Here is a 24,230-nt window from a genome sequence, read left to right as displayed (position 1 = left end):
CACTCTTCCTTCAAGTTAGCTTGGCACGGATGCGATGGGCTGAATGGCCTCCTTCTCTTGTGACTTTCTATGAAAATAAAAAGCATTGTAGGAGCTGACAAGGAAATAGATATTGGCCCGCGTGATTCTGAGCTGGTGGTCCCAGACCAGGTGCACATTGATACAGTGGAAGCCCTTTCAGCTTTATAGGTTACAGTATGAAGCACATGGTCCCGAATGACCACATGGGTGCAATCAGTGACCCCCCTCTGCACTCTTGGAAACCCAGCAGACTGGCAGAATTGTGCAGCCCTCTCAATTTTGTTTTTGCTGGCCAGTGGCAAATGTGAGGAAGGGTGTTGGTTTTGTTTAATATTAGGACTAGAACCCTGAGCAATTGGAATTGCAACTTGCCCCTTTCCAGGTATGCAGTATTCAACCACCAACTGCACATGCAGTATCAGGGGAAACAGGTTGAACAGCAATCTCAGCCAAGTAACATTTTTGTCGGGTGAGGGCGAAAGGAAGCAGATTGGTCAATCTCCCACTCAAATGCAGATTTCTGAAACCTGCCTGCGATCTTTCTGACCTCGAGTTAACGTTTAATTTTACAGCCCCGTTATTACTTAGTTGTTTACTCAGGGAATAGAACAGGAAGTTGAAAGTGAAACAAGTCTTTGAGAAATAAACCTAGAAACTGCTGGTAAATAATCTCACAAAACTAATATTTACGAGGAGGGTATAATTCTAACCTTTGACTCGCTGTTTAACATAATTTTACATTTAAGCAAGAACATCTTTTACTAAGTATTCGGAAATGACGTTTGCTGTTACTATCAGTCGCTTGGCAACAGCTCCATGGAAGCAAACACGTCGTGAGTCTCTAGTGTTAAACATTGCCGTTCTCCAGTCTGTACCTTCTCTCTCTCTCTCTGGGTTCAGTTACAGACCACAAGGCGACTTCTTCACTCCACCAACGGGAAAGGATGAAGACCTTGAGAAACCAGAGAGTCACTGCTCTCACACTGCAGTCGCCCAACATCAACAAGTCAATAGTAAGTTAATATCATCCGCAGCTATTTGGTATTTTAACAGACAGCAAAAAAAAATGGCGAGGCCCCTTTCGCCATATATGCCAATTTAATAAAACACAAATCTGAAACTGGCTTTACTATAATAGCCCCATGTACTGTTTAGAGTCTTTGGACAATGTTAATTAACAAGATTACTGTTTGGAACTGAGGTTAGGATGCAGAATATGAATAGCAATGAGTTCCAGGGTAGTAATTCAGTTGAGTAGTTTTAATGTAATAAACTCTGTGAATCAAGCTCAAACATTCAGTAAGTCCAAGTTTGGATTACTGAGGACAGTTACCATTTTATAATACTAGTGCATCCCCTGCTCACGGTCAGCTTACATTCTATGATATGACTGTTACACTGTGCAGTACATAATGTATGATGCTAATACATTGGAGAAGTGCAATGTGTTCACTAAACATCCTCAGATCATTTAGAGTTTTTTGGGGGGATTTGCAAATTGAAATGTGTTTTGTCAGTTTCAGGCTGCAGCTGAGAAGCAGACAGCATTTTAATATTGTTTTGCACTGTGGAAAAAGTGTGACATCTGTAGACATTTTTTCAATGTGTTAGTGGATGTCCTGTGGCATTGCTTATACAAACGCAGATGATAAGCTATTTGATAAGGATGGGAGCGTTATACCATTCAATGCACAATGTATTGTTCTGCTTCAAAGACGAAGCTGTTTTTCCTGAAGGTCACAAAGTCTAATTGCTATTAATTGAGGTGAGGTGTATAACCTTTGGGAGCTAATTGCTTATGTGCAGAATTTAATATTATCTAACATAACTTTAAAAAAAATTGCCATAGAGATAAAACCCAAAATGCTACAGTTGCACACAACACCAGAGTGTGAACAGGAACTGGTGGTGGCAGTTCCCTAGTGAAACTTTTGCACTCTTGGAAAGAGCAATGCTCACTGGAGTTGTCCCCTCCCCCTAAAGTGGAGGTCCACAGCCTAGTCTAAGGGGTATGTGCTGGTGTAGTGTAAAGATGACAGTGGCCTTCAGAAACATCCAGCGCTCTCTTCTACATCAATTATATTTCTACAACTGCAGCCTGCACTCAGTGGAAGGCAGTGTCCTGGTGACACAGGAGGCCAGGAGTGATCATGCAGGCGCCTCCAAATACCCACAGTCACCTGCAGTGTCATTTTCACAGAGTACTTCCATGGTGACGATAGCACAGCACAAAGTCAGAGGATGGACCCAGGACAGCCTACAGAGAGAACAGTCGGCAGTTTGTGGAGGTCCATGCTGCTTATTGTCACTCTCGTGCTGCTCAAGATAAAAAGAAAGAACTTGCATTTATATAGCGCCTTTCACGACCTCAGGACATCCCAAAGCTCTTTACAGCTAATGAAGTACTTTTGAAGTGTAGTCACTGTTGTAATGTAGGAAACACGGCAAATGGAAAGCTCTGGAAAGTAAAATGCTGGAATATGATGTAGGTGTAGACAAGACACTTGGCTCCCTGGAGCTTGACTGCGTCTGAGGATCCAGTCAACAAATTTTTCTCTGTAGGTGCCTGACAGGTGCGGTGCCTAGAGGAAACAACCACTTGCAATTTTTTTGCCCTGTGCCATTTATACAGCTTGATTGAATTCCCAGGTGTGGACCCATCCCTTGGCTGAGCTTTGTGCCAGTACATCAGGGAAGGAACAGAAGCACAGCTGCAAGCAAGTGCTCCTGGCCCATCACTCTGGAGCCTCCTGCCTGTTTAAAACTTGGCCGCATCATCTTCTGCCTTGCCTGAAGTACCTCTGCAGTTCATTCAGTTCATGGAGGGTCTGTGAGCAGGCTCTTGTGCCAGATATATACAGATGCCTCTACCTTGGGGCATCCAATGGTTGCAGCCCTCAGAAAATAAGGCGGGGGGGGGGAAAGGCTGGGAACACCCCTTGTTGCCTCGTTACAAGAGGAATGCTGGGCCTGCACCTACTGGGGAAGCCCCAGGAATTCCCAGGGGAATGCAGTGAGGTCGAAGACCTGATGTAATGGTCCAGCTTCCCAGGTGCAATGAAGAGGAAAGTCTACCTCTGACGTCCACCAATGTAAGCTAACTGGCTAGAACTGGCCAGGGTTCTGCTAGATGCATGCCAGCATTCTGCTCCTGAGTTGGTAGCTGTGTTCCTGTGGTTGACTGATGTCAGGGCCTGTGACAGTTCTGTGCTCCCTTTCAGTGCTCTGCCTTCTGCGCTTGTGCACAAAATACAAATAATGGCAAAGCTGCTCACTGTGCAAACTGTGCAGCATTTGCTGCTCTTATTTTTATTCCAGTTCAAAGTAAGGGCAAACAATGACTAGAGTATTTCAGTGGAATTCAGCAGAGGACAGTGCCAGTGGGACCAGTAATGCCACAAATAGGTATGATTCACAAGATCATAACCGAGGAAGGACGTTCAGCTCATCTTAGTTCATCCATCCACAAAGACCCTATAGTCCCCTGTTGGACCATCCAATTGTTTCTTCAATATTTCCAAGGTTTTCTCCTCCTCTACTCTATCTGTGAGTCCATTTCATTTATTGATCACTGTGTGAACAGCCGCTTGATATCAGTCCTCAATTTGCCTTTAACTGGTTTGAACCTGTCCCATTCTCACAATTTAATTTGAAATAATTTTCCCGATTTACCTTTTTCCATGCCTTTTACTATCTTATATATCGCTCCTTTCAAGGCTGAAAAGTTCTCCAGCCTGTTTTCAAAACTCAGACCTCTAATATCAGGGATAAGCCTCGTGTCTCTTCTCATTACAGTTTCCATCCAACCCTTGAATGTCTCCACTGTGACCAGAATGGGACGTGGTACTCAAGGTGTATTCTGACCAGCACACTGCACAGTTTGAGCATGATTTCACCATGCTTTTGATAGAGTAAACAAGGAGAAACTGTTTCCACTGGTACAAGGGTCGCTAACCAGAGGACACAGATTTAAAATAATTGGCAAAAGAACCAGAGGTGAGCAGGGGAGAAATTTTTTTTACAGAGTGCTGTTATGATTTCGAATGCACTGGCTGAAAGGGCGGTGGAAGCAGATTCAATAATAACTTTCAAAAGGGAATTGGATAAATACTTGAAGGAGAAAAATTTGCAGGGCTATGGGGAAGGAGCTGGGGAGTGGGACTAATTGCATATCTCTTTCAAAGAGCCGGCACAGGCATGTTGGGCTGAATTCTGTGATTCTATAGCAAGCTTGACACTTGCATCAAAAAAAAATAGCTCTGAAGATTTTAGCTCTACTTTTGAACCGACGGAGAAATTGAACTTCCATCTGCGGCAGCAATTGCTGCTGTCAGTTGAATTTTTGCTGTTCTGTGTCTACGTCCGAAAGCACTAGGCACGAGGTCTAACACGCGGGAGAAATGAGCCCCATTTGGTTCAACGCTATTAATGTGGAACAATGGCATGAATAGAAGCAGATTCCATAGGAACTTTCAAAAGGCAATTGGACATGTACTTGAAGAGTACAAATGTGCTGGGATATGGGGAAAAAGCTGGTGTGAATCTGTTATTAAGGACGTAGTAACAGGGCACTTAGAAAATCACAATATGATTAGTCAGAGTCAACACAGTTTTATGAAAGGGAAATCGTGTTTGACATCTATTAGTCTTTTGAGGGTGAAACTAGCAGGGTAGCTCAGGGGGAACCAGTGGGTGTAGTATATTTGGATTTTCAAAAGGCATTTGATAAGGTGCCACAGAAGAGGTTGTTACACAAAATTAGGGCTCAAGGGAGTGGGGGTATTTTATTAGCATGGATTGAGGATTGGTTAACGGACAGAAAACAGAGAGTAGGAATAAATGGGTCATTTTCAGCTTGGCAGGCTTTAACTAGTGGGGTGCCGCAAGGATCAGTGCTGGGGCCTCAGCTATTTACAATCGATATTAATGACTTAAATGAAGGGACCGAGTGTAATGTATCCAAGTTTGCTGACCATACAAAGCTAGGTGGGAAAGTAAGCTGTAAGGAGGATGCAAAGAGGATGCAAAGGAATATAGACAGGTTAAGTGGGTGAGAAGGTGGCAGATGGAGTATAATGTGGGGAAATTTGAAATTATCCACTTTGGTAGGAAGAATAGAAAAGCAGAATATTTTTTAAAAGATGAGCGACGAAGAAATGTTGGTAGTCAGAGGAATTTGGGTGTCCATGTACATGAATCATAGAAAGTTAACAAGTAGGTACAACAAGCAATTAGAAAGGCAAATAGTATGTTAGCCTTTATTGAAAAGGGATTGGAGTATAAGAGTAAGGAGGTCTTGCTGCAATTATATAGGGCTCTGGGGAGACCACACCTGCAGTACTGTGTACAGTTTTGGTCTCCTTACCTAAGGAAGGATATACTTGCCTTCGAGGGGGTGCAACGAACGTGCACTAGATTGATTCCTGGGATGTCCTATGAGGAGAGATTGAGTAGAATGGCCTATATTCTCTGGAGTTTAGAAGAATCAGAGGTGATCTCATTGAAACGTATAAAATTCTTAGAGGGCTGGACAGGGTAGATGCTGAGAGGCTGTTCCCCCTGGCTGGAGAATGTAGAACTAGGGGGCATAGTCTTAAGATAAGGGGTCGGCCATTTAGGACTGAGATGAAGAAAAATGTCTTCACTCAGAGGGTTGTGACTCTTTGGAATTGTCGCCCCCAGAGGGCTGTGGATGCTCAGTTGTTGGGTATATTCAAGACTGAGATCGATAGGTTTTTGGATGCTAAGGGAATCGAGGGATTATCTGGATTGGGCGGGTGGAGTTGAAGTAGAAGATCAGCCATGATCTTAATGAATGGTGGAGCAGGCTTGAGGGGCTGTATAGCCTACTCCTGCTCCTATTTCTTATGCGTTGGACTAAACAGCTCTTTTAAAGAGCCGGCACAGACACGACGGACTGAATGGCCTCCTTCTGTGCTCTATGATTCTATGAATTTCAGGAAAGAGAAAATAAAATATGAATGGAGCTGGACGATCCCTTTTAATGCTTGATTTGCATTTGACCATAATTTTAAAATTTTATTATAAATTATTGTACATATGTTGGTAATATAGTTGAACAAAGCATTTTTAAAAAAGTAATATTCACAGTTTTATTTGCTGTTTCTTAAATCATATTTCACAGTAATATGGAATCACTATACAGTTATTCATTCATACTTTTTGCTTATAACCTAAAATTGTAAATTGCAATTTATTTTTCTCCATTTTCTTTTCAAGATATTTCTTAAAGTTTCATTGCAGAACTGGCATAATAAAAGTTGATTATATTTTTGTTAAAAGTAGTATTTATTATGGCCGCAAATTTTCTCAATGGCAATATATTTCTAATACTAAGCGTGTGTTATCCATCGCAAAATTCTGTTCCATCATTTTCATTCTAATCTATAATCGAGCCTCTTGTGACATTTTGTGCTCCTGTGACATATGCAATCTCCCAGTATCTCTGTTTTTATTCAATAAAATAATTTGTCTTGCATGTGCTGAATCTCCATTTCTTTTCACAGATAATTAGTGGGGGGACAAGAATGATAGTTTCTCAATCTAAATAAAACATATAATCACAGCAGCACTCATATTTCATTGATATAGGAGAGTGATAATATGTTAGGGCTAGACCTTTTAAAAAATATATTGTTTAAAAATGTCTGCCCCAAAGCTGCTGCTTATACCACAAGGCAATTTTTCATCTTATTTTTTACTGTGAAGGACAAAAGCTGATAAATAGGCTCCAATTTTCTGAGGCTCTGTCTGTAGTGTGGTTCCTCATGGGCTGGGGGAGGAGCAGGGAATCTGGCTGATGGCTGTGTGCGCCTGGTTCTTGGTGGGTCTGATTTCCCATCCAGCAATTTCTGTGCCTTGCTATTGGCATGAGTGGGTCTCAGTTGCATTCTGTTTTATTTGAAGTAGATCTCTCACCAGAATTCCTGACTGCAGGAGATAATTAAGGTAAGAGTATTTTTACTTCAGCCTACACCGTGCTGCTTGCCTGTTTTATAATGACGCATTGGAGATCCAAGGCTCTGACCTGATAGGTATTTATCATGATCATCTAAAAAGGTTTCCAACAATGTTGCTCTATTTTGATCCATGCTTTTGTTTTGGTTTTTTGTTGGGAGCTCTGCCGTTTTTCCATTTTTTCATACATAAAATGTACAGCACAGAAACAGGCCATTCGGTTCAACTGGTCCATGCCGGTGTTTACGCTCCACACGAGCCTCCTCCTACCCTACTTCATCTAACCCTGTCAACATACCCTTCTATTCCTTTCTCCCTTATGTGTTTATCTAGCTTCCCCTTAAATCCATCTATGCCAGTCACCTCAACTACACCTTATGATAGTGAGTTCCACATTCTAACCACTCCCTGAGTAAAGAAGTTTCTCCTGAATTTCCTATTAGATTTATTAGTGATTATCTTATATTTATGGCCACGAGTTTTGGTCTCCTGCACAAGTGGAAACATCTTCCCTACATCTACCCTATCAAACCATTTCATAATCTTCAAGACCTCTATCAGGTCACTTTATCGTCTTCTTTTTTCTAGAGGAAGGACATAATTGCATTGGAGGCAGTTCAGTGAAGGTTCACTAGGTTGATTCCAGGTATGGAAGGGTTGTCTTATGAGGAAAGATTGAACAGGTTGGGTCTATACTCATTGGAGTTTAGAAGAATGAGAGGAGACCTTATTGAAACATACAAGATTCTGAGGGGACTCGATAGGGTAGATGCTGAGAGGATGTCACCCCTCATGGGGGAATCCAAAACTAGGCGGCATAGTCTCAGACTAACGGGTCGCTCTTTTAAGACGGAAATGAGGAGGAATTTCTTCTCCCAGAGGGTCGTGAATCTTTGGATTCTTCACCCCAATAAACTGTGGAGGCTGAGTCATTGAATACATTCAAGGCTGAGTTAGACAAATTTTTGATCAGCAAGGGAGTCAAAGGATATGGGGAAAAGGCAGGAAAGTGGAGTTGAGGTAAAAATCAGATCAGCCATGATCTCATTGAATGGCGGAGCAGGCTCGAGAGGCCGAATGGCCTACTCCTGCTCCTATCTCTTATGGTCTTATGGAGCCCCAGCCTATTTAATCTTTTCTGATAGGTATAACCTCTCGATTCTGGTATCATCTTTGTAAATCATCTTATTTGCCATTAAATGGTTCAACAATGTATAAGGTGCTGAGGATGGGTATTCCTTGCCAGGTCACGAAAGTGCTGGCTTTAGATGAGGATGGGGAGTTCATGAGGGGGCCACCAAATGCAGATATAATGACACTTGAGGTGTTCTGTCTGCACCGATCATTACTACAGGACCCGCATTTGTTGACTCCTCCACATGTACTTGGAGATGCCAGAAATTGCCTAACTTCACCACCTCCAATTCACAAGACAGCCTTTCACACTGCTGTACCATCTGCTGCAGGATGGCCTACAAACAACATCTGGAATGGAGACGGCACTTTGTGCAGAAGTGAAGGTTGCCACATCATCAAGCTTTTGTGTTATGCAATGCTTCCAAGCCACCCCAGGGGCATGTGCCATATTAGGTAGTCTCCAGTACACAATTGTGCCAAGCAAGTGCCAGATACTGCGTTTGCAAAGGGGCAACAGAGGAGGGCTTTAGGCGAGAAGCTTGAACATCTGTTTGCTAACCCAGGTCCGCCATCTCCATCTGCAAGAGAACTATACGATCTGGCTTTGGCACAATGAAAGAGTGTGCGCAAAAGGGCAACGGTTGTGTACAATACATGAAATGGCCTCTCCCAGAGGGTATGGGAGTTCCCTGCTTAGGGTTCATGCCATCTGTGATGGGCCACACGATTCTTATGTGGCCCAACAGTGAGGAGCACACTTACCGTTATCTTCCTCTTGATCAACAAACATCATCCTCATTTGCAGTCACTTGCTGGGAACCTGGATGACTTTATGGACTTGGTCAGTGACCTCCCTTGATGCAGCTTTTACTGGAGGTTAGCCTTCGTGCCCAAATAGGGCCGCCCTCTTTTACATGTCCTCTGCAACAAGACCTCTAAGTGTTACCCATGTGCTCCGCTGGGCCATGGTGGTCAATTATTCCACTTTTCTGTCTCCACTAAAACTTCCCCTTTAATTGGCCAGCTACATCCTTTAATACCTGCTCCCTTGCCAGATTTTCTGATCTCCAGCCAAGTGTGCTGTTGGCCAAACTCCCTGGGAAAGCCTTGACTGCATCTGTAGTCTGTTCAAATTCTGGGGAGGCGCTTCCATCAGAAAAATGGGACAGGCCAGAGTGCACTGGGCCAATTCAACTCCATTTTTCCCATTTGCAAAACATTGGGGTTAAAGTCTTATTTCTTACTTAAGTTCACGGGGCTTGGATGAGAATAGCTGCTCAGGGAAGGAGTCACAGTTAATTGGCTCTATATTATTCACTCTTGTCACTGCTATAGTGATACTTTGAAACTTGCTCACTTGTTAAGTTGACTGATGCAGCTATGAGTGGAAGTAAAACGGTTTGCAATTTGACTGTAGCTGTCAAAAGCTTCTGAAGCTCGTCATTAGCTTAGCAACAACTTAACTAGCAGAAACTGGCTTTTCCCCCTCAGTTTTCAGGAGGTTAGGAATCATCAGATGAGCATGAAACATGCTTTCTGCTGACATTAGAATGATTTTTGACCAACTAATCTTTTGGCAAAATTATTGAACTGTAGAAAACTGTGGCCCAAAGGAGGTTCATGCTTGGTGACTGGAGTAAGCAATGACACCATCAGTTCCAGTTCATGATGTTCTTGCTTCATGAAATGCACTCAACGTGCCACAGTTACACATCGATCCATCTCTATTTATAAGTAAACTTTTAATCATATCCGAATAATTTTGTTTTATTAAAATATATTATTTCATTGGTTTGAATCCTGGTGTCTGGGAGTAGAAGAGAGTTTTGAAACAATTTCAAAATCGTCTTTCTATAATATATTTGCACGTAGAGCAAGTAAGTGACATTTATTTTGCAACTTAGATATTACTACCAGCTAAGTCTGACCAACCAACTGGTATCTGTTTGGAAACTTCCAATCCTAAATACAAGGTACAAAACATTATACATCATGTTATTTGAAGTATTCTCTTTATAGTTGTACAAGATCAACAAATTAATTTTTGTGTCAAAGTAGAGAAATTAGTTTGCCTTCAATATTTTCACCACATATATACAAAAATCAGCGTTCCATGGCTGAATGTGTGATTGATTCTGCTTAGTAAAATACTTTCTTAAATAGCATCTATTAGTTAGTTATTTCTTATGGGCTCACCCACACTATTAAAGTATAAGTTTTTATCACAGACTCTCTAATACCCCAATTTGGCATGAATTAACAATTGTGCTTTGAGATCTGTAAGGATGGCTGGTATGGGAAATGGATGATTCACATTAATTTTGTCAGAGATGCGTTCTTCAGGCTGGATATGAACGTTTCATTCTAACATTGACTTTACTTGTCACGTTCACTTGTTTGTTGATTCTCCTCTTAGAAAGTGTGATCCTCCAGACAACTTTCCGTTGGGATTAGGGTGGGTCAGGATCCAGCCTTTCAACTTAATAGTTGACCAAGTGTGGGTTACATGGGGAATGTGAGTTGGCTTGTGAGAGTCTCTGATTTTTAAAAAAAATTCCAAGCAACACATTCACATGAGGTATATCCAACTATAGGTTTGTGGAGGATCCTCTTTCAGATTACTGTGGTAAATAATTTCTTTTTTTGATAGGACATAGCTGACCCATGTGTTCTGAAAAGACCTTGTCCTGCTGAACAACATTTTATTGACAGAGTTAGAGTAGTAGTAATAGTAGTAGTTGTTGTTGAGATGTCCATGCTGTGGTCAGGAAGACAGTGGCAATGAACCCATGCACTTTAGGATCCATTGTGCTGCCCACCATGCTGCATGTGAGGAGTTCCTGGTCACTGCTGTTCACTTAGTTCGTGTTCAACCCCATGCCTGTCATTTGTCTAATGACCAACGCAAGACTCTCCTTCGTGGGGAATTGAGATAAGTAGGGAATCTTTGGTGTTGAATTGGCTCCAAAATGACATGCCTGGTAATGGAAAATTGGAACCAAGTGAACCTTTAGCAGCAGCCTCAGGTCCACAGTGCTCCAGACCGACCAGCCAGTCTGGCTCATAGGACTTGAAGGATTGGACCTGTGATTGGCGGGGAGTGCTAGGATTCTTTCCATTTAGCTCTAGATAACCCTGCAAACCAATGTCCTGATGGGTAGTGTAGTTCTAGTTGAAGAAGCAGAAGAAAGCTTAACAGTGCTTTTTCCTGCTAAACTATGCAGTTTTGGCTGGTTAAACTCGAGCAGTACCCTTGCAGACATTTGAGGTTCTCTTGGTCATGGTTGTCACCAACCTGTGACTAAGCTCTCTGGAATGTTCCTAGAAGGAAAAAAATGTGCACTCTATATCGGACAAACAGAAAATTTACCTGTATGGATTTCTCACAAGCTTAATTTAGAGAGTCTATAATGTAATGATTGGTCTCTGTGCATGGGGGACACCCAGCTGACCAAAAAAAAAAGTTTCTCAAGGAGAAAGACTGATACCGTAAAAGTGTAGCCCTTGAGCGCTCTGTGTTTTACATTGCCGGTCATATTCTATACTGTAGACAGTGCATCACTAAGTAGCTCTTTCCATCAGCCTCACCTAAGATAGTAGGACATTTATGAGCTGAGCTAATTCTTTTAATTATAGAGATTCTTCAGTTTGGACAGTTTCCATTCCTGCCCTGTCTCTGATCTATCCCCTCTCTTTGGCCTTAGTGTCCTCTTTCCCAGTAGGAGCAGAATAATAGATTATAGTAGTAAAATATTCATGCTGGGTTAGAGTTTGAGTAATGTACCTGCCAGGCACCCTCCAAAACTCCTTTGTCTAATACTTTTAACAAAACTAATTCAAATAAAATGTATATGCTAACTTTTCCCCTATTTTTAGCTTATTGATCCGATAGATTTCTATTGGTGAAGTTCAATGATGGCGTTGTTCTTCCATTTCGTATCTATATTCTTTTGACTGAAGATCACATCAGTCTTTTTCTCTGGGTGGGAGGCACAGCTTCATTTAGATGTAATCTAAATTTGAAGCTATTTCAGACTGACATGCACACTATAAATGATGTAGAGTTTAGTACTGAAAAATCAATAATACTTTAAAAAAAAATTATTGAGTCTCGATTGAAATCCATGGGCTGTCGATCATAAATGATGCATTTGATGCTGTTCGCCCTGCCTGTGTCTGAGGCATGCAGACACACACACAAGGATTGATCTAATCACTGAGTCTCATCCATCATCAGCAACCAGAGTTGCAGATGCAATGGAAATAGTTGGTGAGCATTTTTGTTCACGGACATTGAATCTTTAATTTGAAAGTATATAACTCCAAAATGCAACATTTTCAAACTGTGATTTATTTATTTATTTTTTTCCGGGATCCAATATTTCTACTTCATTCATTGTACCCTACGCCATTGATGGGTTGAATATCCAAAGGGGGTGAAATCACTAGAAGCCTGTCCCTGCAGAAGACATTTTAGACAGAACCAGGTGATTTTCGTCGTCTTGCATTGGGCAGCAATCTTCAATTCTTTTCTCCAGATGTTATTTCATCTGCTCTATCATGAGAAGAATCTTACATCTAAGAATATTGCTGTTGTTTTACCTGTTTTGTTCATTGACGAATTCTTCAACTCTGCAGAGTTAAGTGAGATTTTGTTGTTTTTTTAAAAATCTAATTTAATGCTGGTTTTCAAGTAGTGCATTGATTACAACTAAATTCAGTCTCTTTATCTTGACTACAGCTGAAACACCTGTGTGGTATAGGTGCAAATATCAAAAGACGGTTCCAACATCAAGAGTTAAACAGTTAATGCAAGAAAGTCATAAAGAGATCAACTCACATGCGTGCTTGTGGAAGCAAGAAGGCCTACTGTAAGGACCACCTTCTGCTCTGTTTTCAAAAGGTCATTAAATCAATAGAAAACTTATCTTACCCCAATTCCTCTTCCTTCTGCAAAGCAAAGTGTTTAGTGCCTAATGCAAGAAGAACACTGTTGTGCAACACGGTCCTCAATTCTACCGCTTTTGTATCAAAGCAGGCTTATGGAAGGCACGGGGCTTAATACCAGGCTTCACATCAAGGCTGTGGTCCAGTTTGACCAGGCTGTACCACTGTTTGTGGACCACTTGGTTCCTCATTCATCAACACTGGCAAAATCTACAGTTTGCTAAAGGGCATAAGGTCGTCAGCTTAGGTTAGTATTCAGGATGTAGTACTCAGCTGTATGAATTTGACCTTGTATGTTGATGCAGTTTGAAAAGACAAGCAATGCAGGTTAAATAATTTGCCTTAGTGATGACCCTCATGATCACTGCCTCTCTCTTTGATGTAGAGATTAACTTGAATGGCAAATGGAGCTGGAGCTACTTGTTGTATCAGTAAGTTGGAACTACAAGGAGTATAACTGATGCTGAAGCTCTATTAGTCTTAAGTCCAAGGTAAGTATGTCCTGGCATGAACAGTCAATACCATGCTGTTCTTTTTATTCGTTCATGGGATGTGGGCGTCGCTGGCAAGGCCAGCATTTATTGCCCATCCCTAATTGCTCTTGAGAAAGTGGTGGTGAGGTCAGTTAGCTCAGTAGATATTTTTAAGTCGTTGATTTGAGAATTAATTTCAATTTTGTTAATACCAAAAAATAGAAAAAACATTTTGAAGTGCAGAAATTTTAATGAATTCTGGAAATCTGGCCCCAGTAAAAACCGGAATTAAAACCATGGGACATTTAAGGAGGTAAATGCATCTTCCCATATGATTACCTTCCTCTTTTTAAAAATTCTTGCATGAAAAAATATTTTAGTATTTGTTAAAACCAAGCACAAAAGAAGATTAGTTATTTGTTATTATGATCCAAACAGACAATCCCTTCAAATCACTTGCTTCTTTTATCTTATTTGCTTAATTTGAAATATCAAGGGAAATAAAGGCTGGCAAAATGGCTTTGGCTATATCTCAAGCTAATATTTTGCTTTACCAATGAAGTATGTTTCAGTTGTGTTTGCTTAGCTTGTTATGTGCCAAATTGGCAGAGAGGTCTTCAAATACAATAATTATGTCATTTGGATGGTCTTTTGCACAGAATTTACAGCACAGATGCAGGCCGTTCGGTTCAACAGCACTATGCTGGTGTTTATGCTGCACACGAGCCTCCTCCCACATTACTTCATCTAATCCTATCAACATATCCTTCTGTTCCCTTTTCCCTCGGGTGCTTATATAGCTTCCCCTTAAATGCATCTATGCTGGTTGCTTCAACCACTCCATGTGATAGTGAGTTCCACATTCTCACCACACTATGGATGAAGGGGTTTCTTTTGAATTCCTTATTAGATTTATTCGTGACTATCTTATATTTTTGGACCCCCCCCCCCCAATAAGTGAAAACATCTTCTCTATGTCTACCCTTATGCCCTTTAGCAAACTGTAGATTTTGCCTTGGTGGTTCAAATCACCCCCCCCCACCCCAGCCTTACACAGTTCTAGACGACGGGAATTAGGGTGAACAGAATTGATTCACGGACAAGTTTCTCGGACTCAATTGTACAGTGTTTATTAAGGATAACACACACTGCCGTCTTCAACATATCAAAAAAAAAACAGTGGCGTAAGACAATACAGTACACTATGTCACTACCCAGAGCAGAGTATACGCTATACCCCACCCGCAGAACCTTCCCACTAAACCCGTATGGCTTGGTTGGGAACACGCAACACCCCTTCACACAATACCGGTGGTCTTAAGGATGTGCACTTGGACAATGCTCACCCCGATTGTCCCTTGACTTTCTCGCTGCTTCCCCTTGTAGAAAACGTGTCTCCTGGTTCCGTACTGCCGATGCGGTATTCAAGTCTCAGTTTGAGGTTCGTCCATACAGTTGAAGAGTGAGGCTCTGCTTCTCGTGGTGGTTTCTCCTCTCTGCGGAGTGCTTCGTTCTTGTTGTGAAGGTGAGGACAAGCGAAGACGAGAGCAGGCGAGGAAGCAAGAGAGAGAAAAGTCCCAAAACTGCCTCCTCTTATACCTCCCAAAGTTGCAAACTTCTTCGCGCCAAAAAAATGAAACGTTCCTTTTCCTGCGGTGCTGTTTTCACCGCCTGCTGTTTTTGTGTAGTCAGTAATCTCACAGTGATGTCCTTTTGCTTCCAACCAGTCTGGGATTTTGATGGCCCTCCTTTGTTTGGTTTCCCGCCCTTCGGGGTTACCTCATCTAGGCAATGGTGCTAACGGCTGATAGTGGGTTTCACTTCGCACCTGGTCCTGGGTTAAGTGGTTTAACATTGATTGACAATGGTGTCTCCGTCTCCTGCCAATTACCATTTGCATTGCCCTTCCTGGCTCATTGTGTTCCCAGAGAAACACTGTCCGCTCAGAAATTTCCCTTAATTGGCTTAGGGGTCTGGTCGGAATCCCTTGTCCATTACACACAGCTGGGCCACACCCACTTTTCAAACGGGCTACTGTTTTTTTCAGCAGAAAAATCTTAAAACACAAAAGTCCACAAAATGTCTGTCTAAATCGCTGGGGCCTGTGCCAATGCTTACACCTATCGAATCCCTTCATAATTTTAACACCTCTATGTCACCCCTCAGCCTTCTCTTGTTTAGAGAAAAGAGCCCCAGTCTGTTCACTCTTTTCTGATAGTTAAACCTCAGTCCCCTTAGGTTAGTTGGACCCTGGACATAGTCCTGGAATGTATTTGTTTAATTATTTAGTTTTTTATTTTGAAATTTGATTTTAAAGCCAACACTACTTGGAGTCAGGGTTACAGCAGCTTCACAGAGGTAAAACAAGCCAGAATTAGTTAATAGTATGACAAGAAGGGAACATCTTGCAAATAGTGACCATAATATGATTGAGTTTGATATTAGGTGTGAGAGGGAGAAGGTAGAATCACAATCCAAGGTTTTAAATTTAAGTAAGGCAAATTTTGAGGGGATGAGAAGTGAATTTACCACAGTAAACTGGGCTGACTGTTAACGAGTAAACCTACAGACAAACAGTTGGAACTATCCAAAGAAGTATTTAGTTCGATGCAAAACCAGGCAAAGGCTCCACTTGTGTAATTAAGCAACCATGGTCAACAAATGACAGCATCAAGGAAAAAGAAAAGGCTTACACAAATGCAAGGAAAAGTTGAAATCCAGTGGACTGGGACAGCTATAAAAAGGATTACAAAGAAAGTAATAAGAGGTTAAAAGGGAATATGAAAAAGTTTGCAAGAGATATCATCGCTAACACAGCAGAAGTTTTTATAATTATATGAAGAGAAAGAGTGTTAAAGGAGAATAGACCCACTAAATATAGGTGCAGGTGACACCATAACAGATAACGAGGAAATGACAAACTTGTTAAATGAATACCATGAATCCATCTTCACACTGGAAGAAGAGGACAAAGCACTAGTGGTACTAGGGAACCTAAAAATAAGTCAAGAGGAGGAAATTAGTGTATTTAATATAAGTTTTTTAAAAATCGTAATGTAAAAAAATAATGGGTCTTGAGCTCGACAAATCCCCAGAATCTGATGGTTTCCACTTCAAAGAACTATGTGAGGAAATTGCAGATGTTTTAGTCGTGCCTAAGCCCTAAGCTCTGCAATTCCTTCCCTCTCCAAACCTCTCCACCTCTCCTCCTTTAAGACGCTCCTTAAAACCTAACTCTTTAGCCAAGCTTTTGGTCACCTGTCTTAATATCTCTTTCTTTGGCTTGGTGTCAATATTTTGGTCCGATTACGCTCCTGTGAAACACCTTGGGACGTTTTGCTACATTAAATGTGCTGTATAAATGCAAGTTATTGTTGGGGGGGGGGGAAAAAGTGCTGAACCCAAGAAAACGAGAGTATGAAATTATGCAAGTTCTGTGGCAAAACCTAAAAGTCAAACTGGAATTGGGAGTGTTCTTTAAATATTGTTGCTGTACCTGGTTTTCCAACTAGAGGCCCTCAGTAAGCTATACAGATATTAATGATAACCTCCATTTTGGCAGAAAATATTGCAGCAACTCTACTTGCATTAATTTGCATAAGTCCTCCAGATTTTACATTGACTTTTTTTAGGGATAAATCCCGAGAAGTAGGCCTGACAATTCAGACTTGAGGAATGTTCAACCCCTGAAAGGACTTATTATTAGGTTCACATGGGGGTATGTTTAGAAGTATTATGAGGAAAATGGAGAAATGGCAGATGTTTTGCATTACTTCACATCAGTTTTCACAACTTCAGAATAAGGTCAAATATCAGATCCAGTCAAATCGACTAAGCAATTAATAACATAAAGGTTTTGTGAAGCACACGTTAGCAACAAACTCAAAAGAATGCAACATCCGTAAGGGTACTTGGCCAGGTGAGATGCACCATAGAATCCTCAATGAAATGGGAGATGCTTAGGTACATGTATCTGGGGAATTAAAGACAGCGAGTATTAATTCCTTTATTCAAAAAGTGATGAGACGGATCAGGGAATTGGAGACCACCTATTCCGACATTGGTCGTGGAAAAAGTACTTGAGATCATTATACGGGATCCTATTAATGCTTGTCAAAGGGGGTAGAGGGCATCAAGTGTAGTCAGCATGGCTTTAGAAGAAATGGGTCATCCTTCACAAATGTACTGGAATGCTTTGAGGGGGTAACTAAATTAGTGGACAAGAGCAATTGCAATGTAGAATGTACTTGAATTTTCAGAAGGCATTGTGATAAAGTTCCAATTGAGGCTTTTTGAAATATTTGAACACTCTCCCTTCAAAAATAATGGGGATGCATGGGAGAGGGTTCAGAGTGATGAGCAGCTAGGGTTCTACATTATGAAGCAAGACTCACAGATTGAACCTGTTTTCATTGGGGAAAAAAGAAAATTGAGAGGGGACATGATCCACATTTTGAAAATGATAAGCTGCAATGACAATTTTGAGGGAAGCGAGTTATTTAGCTTTGAATGTAATTGCAGATCTAGAGGAACGAATACAAAATTTAACAACTCTGAAGCAAGATTTTTTTTAAAAATTGTTTCTTTTTCCCCCCACAATGTAGTGGATATGAAGAATGGTCTCCCAGCATAGCAATTAATGACATGTCAAAAAGAGATGAATAAGAATGGAACTGAGGGTTTTGAGGATAAATATATAAATAGATTTATCAGCTGTTGTATATAAAACAATGTTTCCTCTGGTGCTGGGATCATGGAAAAGTACAATGTAACTAGTCAGAGATGAATAATATAGGCTGTAGTGTTAGATTGATATTCTGAGATTTTGCAAGATTACCTTGGGTCACAAAGACATTTCAGAGCTTTTTTGTCTCCTGAGGGAGGTGATTAACCACAGATATTTTATCTGTGGTTATTCACCTCCCTCAGGAGATTAAATAATTGGTGTGGGGCCCTGTTGTATGCTTTGCGGAAGGAATAGGCTTGATAGGTCAAGTGTTTTTTTTTTCTCTCATTCCATATTTTCTTATGTTAAGTTGCCTTGTGTAGTTACTCCTACATGAACATTCATCAGTTAAGAAAGCCATGCAGCATAGGTCACTGTTCCCATGCAGGTTTGTGCCTGGCTTGATTCATCATGCTGTGAGTTCCAGATCTTGTCTGGGACAACAGCAAATAATGGAGAGAAAAATCAAGAGAAGACTTTCATTCCTCCTGGCAAGTAGTTACAGAATGCAATTGCCAAAGTTTGAAGTCAGGTTAGTTGTCAAATTTCTTCATTGGTTCAGCGCAGAAGGACCTAAAGATAAGAAGAAAATAATGGCAGGTGGATGAAGAGCATTTAAAAAGAAATCAAAACTCTTTATGGTAAAATCATTCTGTTTACACCAACTACCTTTTCGGTAGGAGGAGTGCCAAGGTAATAAAAACAGAAAAAGCTAGAAATACTCAGCAGGTCAGGCAGCATCTATGGAGAGAGAGAAACATTAACTCTGTTTGTCTCTCCACAGATGCTGCCTGACCTGCTGAGCTTTTGCAGCATTTTCTGTTTTTATTTCAGATTTCCAGCATCTGCAGTATTTTGCTTTTGTTTTCGAGTACCAAGGTAGGTGTGTTGGTGCTATTGCAATGGTACGCAGTGTCAAATAGATGCTTGATGTTGTCCCTTCAGAGGCAGCCCAATATGAAACTTGTTTGGTCTTAAAGGCCAGCCAGGGATGACTGCATCTAGTATGATGGCCAGGATCTTGGTCAACATTTTATAGTCAGCATTGAGAGGTATATAAGCCTATATGATTAGCGTTTGTGGGATGTTTACCCTTTTCATGTGACTATTGTCACCGTGACTGTTATGTAGACAGGCAATGTGTGCTTTTCAGAATTCATTAAAAAGAAGCAGTATTTGGCTAACGATATACATAGACCTTTTTATAATGAATTGTCTTGACAGAATCTCATGTGGTTAGGACCTAGTTTGCTGAGAGCCATTTTGATGGAATAGAAAAATACATAGAACTTACAACATGGAAACAGGCCATCTGCTCCAACCTTCAAAGTTGTGATCTTGAAACTTAAATTTGTAATATTCCTTTTTATATTTAAAAAAAAACCCTGCCCTTCCAGACAGTTGTATGGTGGATTAATGCATTTGGAATATTTGATTAATTATTTCAGCAATTGTATATTTGATTGATTTTTTAAAAATACAGCCATGGGAAAGTCCATATATTCTGTGCAATCCATACACTCTAATCAGCTTTGTGCCCTGTTGTACTATTATAGCTCAACTAAAGTGTGTACAGTATTTTTGTTGTGCCAAAAATTTAATAATTTTAAAAAATAGGTGAAAACTTCTTTCATGTTTCACACAATGTTTATAATAATTAAGGAGAATGCCCCAGCAGAGAAAATGTTGAGAATAAAATGAAATATCAACAGATTCTATGGTTCCAAAATGCATGTAATTTGATTTTTTGTATACATGTATATAAATTTTGTTTAACATCTGCACAGGAGGAAGCTGCATTTACTCTTTTAAAAAGTTGGCATAGACGTATACTAAGGATAACAATATTTGAACTTAAATGGACGTTTTTATATATTCTGATGGCAACAACCAAGGAATATAACTCCTTGGAGACCAATATCTTATAACAGTCCGGTGAGTATTGATCTATAGTAGTTGAAGATCAGAATATTTTTCAATAAATAACTGTGTGGTTTCATGCCCTTATGATTATTCTCTCTATCCTTCATTGGTTCTCATTCTTTATCTGTTTCTTTAGTACTTCAGCAGTATATAACAAATGAATGTAGAAGCTAAATATCAGACAACAGGGAGTTTAAAACTCAGCTTTTTAATTTGGCAATAAAATTGTTGTGATATTTATAAAAGGAGCGTCTGCCACCAGAGCACAGATTCTTTCTGTGACTTATGGCCTTTGCCAGTGGTGGTGTGCTGAGGGGTAGCTGGCAGGAGACACAACTCCATAGGGAAAAAGCAGCTCAAATTACAAGGCCCCAAGCAAAAACAATAGGAAGTAGCACAGGATAACAACAAGCAGTGTTATGGTCTAGCTGTCTTAATGAAGATCGATACATGTCACTAGCATGCAAATTTGGAATTGAGGCAGTATAAGGATATAAAGCCCTTGTTTAATTCTTAGCTTTGAATGCAATAAATAACTATCAAAATTTAAAATCCCTGAACTCATTTCAATTTAAATCTAATTTCTTTTGCATTTTCTTTCAAGTAGATATATTTTATTTTTAAATTAACCTATAGTTAATCCTAGTGAAATTAAATGTAAGAATCCAAAGTAAAACGTGAATTTTCTATAATGCTATATTAAATCTAAAATCTCTGTTGTTAGGATTGCAAATTTGATGTTGATACTTTTGATTGCATTTTCTTTAGAGGTCTCTGACCAGTATTTGTTAATGACTCCATGGGTAAATGTATCCCATCTGGTACTGAGCCATGCACACCAGGAAGGTTTGAACTCTGCTCTCTGCAATGTTAGCTGATTTTAACCAAGGCTGGCAATAGGTGGGCAACAATTGGTCTCTGTGTCCCCCAGGATAGAGAGGAGAAAAAAATAGCCAGAATTCCCACTGTAGATTGCTATCTAGTAACCCCTTGTGGACGCGGATATGTTTGGTGAGAACAGAATTGGGCTTGGCTGTGATGCTCCTCATGGTTGAAATGAGTCCTCTATTCTAGGTCACACATGAGCAATGGGCAACGGAACTCCCAACATGAGTTACTGCTTCCGTGGAGCAGGAGTAAAGGGAGTGAATGGGTGAGGGAATTTGATGAAATAGAAAAAGATCCATTTTTAAAAAAAATGAACAAAATGTCCTTTGATTTCTTTGTTCAGCCTCTCCCTCTCAGAATAGTTTTGAAATGTTGCTAATGACTGTTCAATTTCCTTTCAATATTATCTGTCAAAACCTTGAATAAACCAACAATTTTTCCATTTTGCAATCTTTCCAGTGCGTGCATGCAGATGTGTTCGGTATGCAAAAAATGGTAGATTTTCTGCTTTTGAGTTCCCACTTGGAGCTTTGCCCACCTGGAGCGTATATTGGGAACTCGGGTGTGAAGCTCAATGGAACTTTTTGCGTCCATTAAAGTTAAGGAGTCCCGTGGACCTCCCTGCCCAAGTACCCGATATTCTCTCTTGGTAAGTAGAGCTTGGCACTGGAAGTGTGAATTTGTACAACCTACCCTAAGGAGCTGTACAATTTTCCATAATCCACTGAAGGTTAAATTGTACAATGTGACAGTAATTACACCATAAACTTTTCATCCAGAGTGCCTTCATGCATGAACTGAATGGGGAGGGGATGATGAATACCTTCCACACAACAAGAAGTCAGGTTTTGTTCATGTTTGGAAATAATGCTGCTATATGTATAATTGATTTTTATATATAAGTTTTGACAGTATCCATGATGCTCCAGATGTCAAACACCAACCAATCATAACACAACAGTCTATTAAGAAACAGTATACAAAAAGAGAAGGACGCAGATATTTCCTTTCTGGTTGTTTTTCTGACTTTGAGATAACCTGGAGAGGTTGTTGGGATGACAAGGAAAGGAATTAAGTAGCTGCCATCTTAGAGAAACTTTCAACAACAATTAGTTTTAATTGATTTCAAGACCTAGTTAGACCACTTCATCTCAGCATTGGCCTTAAAGGGACAGACCAGGTTAGCACGAGTGCTCTAGTGTCCATATTACCCATGAGCAATGCCAGAGGAGATAAGCTTGTTTTTAAAAAAAAAGTACTGTTTGCACCCTGCATAGTTGCAATGAAAATAATCAATTTTTGGGCTTCAGATGACAAACTATTGAAGCTTCTCTCTTGAAGTTTATGACATCATCCAAAAAACAAACTCTCTCACTCACTCACACACACACACACACACACACACACACACACTCAAAGTCTTGCATATGTACACACTTCCTGTAGCTTTCACCCCATCTGAGGCCCACATAGTGTACATCTTTTTGTCCTTCTCAGTCAGACACCAGGTTCCTGCTTTAGGTTTAATTTTAAAATATTATAAGTTATTTGTGTATTTTAAAAGCACTCAAAGCAAGGGGTTTCTCACGCCCCTGACAAAAACCTCTATCATTCTGCCACATCCCCACACCTAGGACTTTTTTTTTTGTTTCCCACATCCTGACACTTCACTCCCTGTCCTACCACACTCTGCTTCCCCACCAGGGCAGGCCCAAGAAGACTGACCACCAAGTTTCCCATCTCTCTTTCTGAAAGATTGCCTAGTTTCCATCTTCGATATGTTTTTTAATTGTTCAAATAATGTTCTGGATTATCTAACCTCACAATTTTGTGATGAATTACATAAGGTACTTGTGATTGGGAGGGAAAGGCAATCAATTTTTGCTTAACAATTCTATGAATTTAATATTGATTGAAACCTTCCTGTTTACTATTTAATTAAGAATGACATTAGCAATAATGCTATTTTTATTGTGTGATATAGGAAGATAACATTAACAAGTTATGAAGCCATTAGTGAGATTTCCTTATGAGTGAGATAAATGTGATATTTAAGTGATCAATTGAATGTTTGTTTTTTGAACTTCTATGAGTAGACTATATAGATTTTTACAATGGTAGTCACTGAGCCAAGATCATAGGCACTGGATAATTCTAGATCATACAATGTTATAACACGGGAACAGGCCATTCAGTCTGTGCGATATTTTACTCCATATCAGCCACTGGATGATCCTGAACCTCCTGCTCACTCCTGATACCCTTTAACATTCCTCTTTTTCAAACAACTATCTAATTCTCTTTTAAAATAATTTGTGGATTCTGCATCAACAACAGTTCATGGTAGAGAATTCCAAATTCTAACTACTCACTAGGTAAAGAATTTTTTCCTGACCTCCCTTTAATTCCTTTTGTGATTACCTTAACCTCATTACCGTTTTGCCAATCAATGGAAGCAATCTATCAGTATTTACCTTATCATAACCTCGAACACCTAAAACCCCCAGGTCACTCCTTGACCTTCTCAACTCTAGTGGAAAAAGTCCTCACTGCTCACTTCATAACTGTAACTCCTCCTCCCTGATAATAACCAAGTGAATCTATGCTGCACCTTTTCCATTGCTTGTATATCCTTCCGATAATAGGGTGCCCAAATCTGTACACGGCATTCCAACTGTGGCTTGACTGAGATCTTGTAGAATTTCAACTATTTTACTACTTGAGATACAAAACCAAGGAATCTGTTTACCTTTTTCATTTGTAAACAATTTTACAACACCAAGTTATAGTCCAGCAATTTTATTTTAAATTCACAAGCTTTCGGAGATTTTCTCCTTCCTCAGGCAAATGAAGAAGGAGAAAATCTCCGAAAGCTTGTGAATTTAAAATAAAATTGCTGGACTATAACTTGGTGTTGTAAAATTGTTTACAATTGTCAACCCCAGTCCATCACCGGCATCTCCACATCATGACTACCTTTTTCATGGCCTTATTTACTTGTGCTGTGGCCTTTAATGATCTGTGTGTATGCAGTGTAAGTAGATCAGGAATACAGTTCCATGGGAGCGGCAGCTCACTGGTAGTTTACCCAATTGGTCATTCTTCATGAGTGAGCCCAGACGGCTATTTTTGTGTTT

General features: G+C 40.2%; 1 protein-coding gene across 2 annotated transcripts in view; it reads left to right on the top strand.

Annotated features, from left to right (window-relative positions):
• Positions 1–812: 812 nt before the first annotated feature.
• pacrg (PARK2 co-regulated) overlaps positions 813–24,230 on the top strand; it is a 175,834-nt gene continuing 152,416 nt past the window's right edge. Inside the window, exon 1 of one of the 2 annotated variants that reach the window (XM_068006738.1) lies at positions 813–1,034. In XM_068006738.1, coding sequence (XP_067862839.1) covers positions 966–1,034 — 69 coding nt within the window. In that variant the 5' untranslated portion in view covers positions 813–965. The remainder of the gene's footprint in view (positions 1,035–24,230) is intronic. The other variant, XM_068006737.1, reaches the window with a different exon arrangement.

The sequence above is a fragment of the Heptranchias perlo genome, chromosome 26, assembly GCF_035084215.1.
Source record: "Heptranchias perlo isolate sHepPer1 chromosome 26, sHepPer1.hap1, whole genome shotgun sequence".
Taxonomy (NCBI): domain Eukaryota; kingdom Metazoa; phylum Chordata; class Chondrichthyes; order Hexanchiformes; family Hexanchidae; genus Heptranchias; species Heptranchias perlo.
The sequence above is the reverse complement of the archived record's forward strand: the minus strand, read 5'-3'. Positions and strand labels throughout refer to the sequence as shown.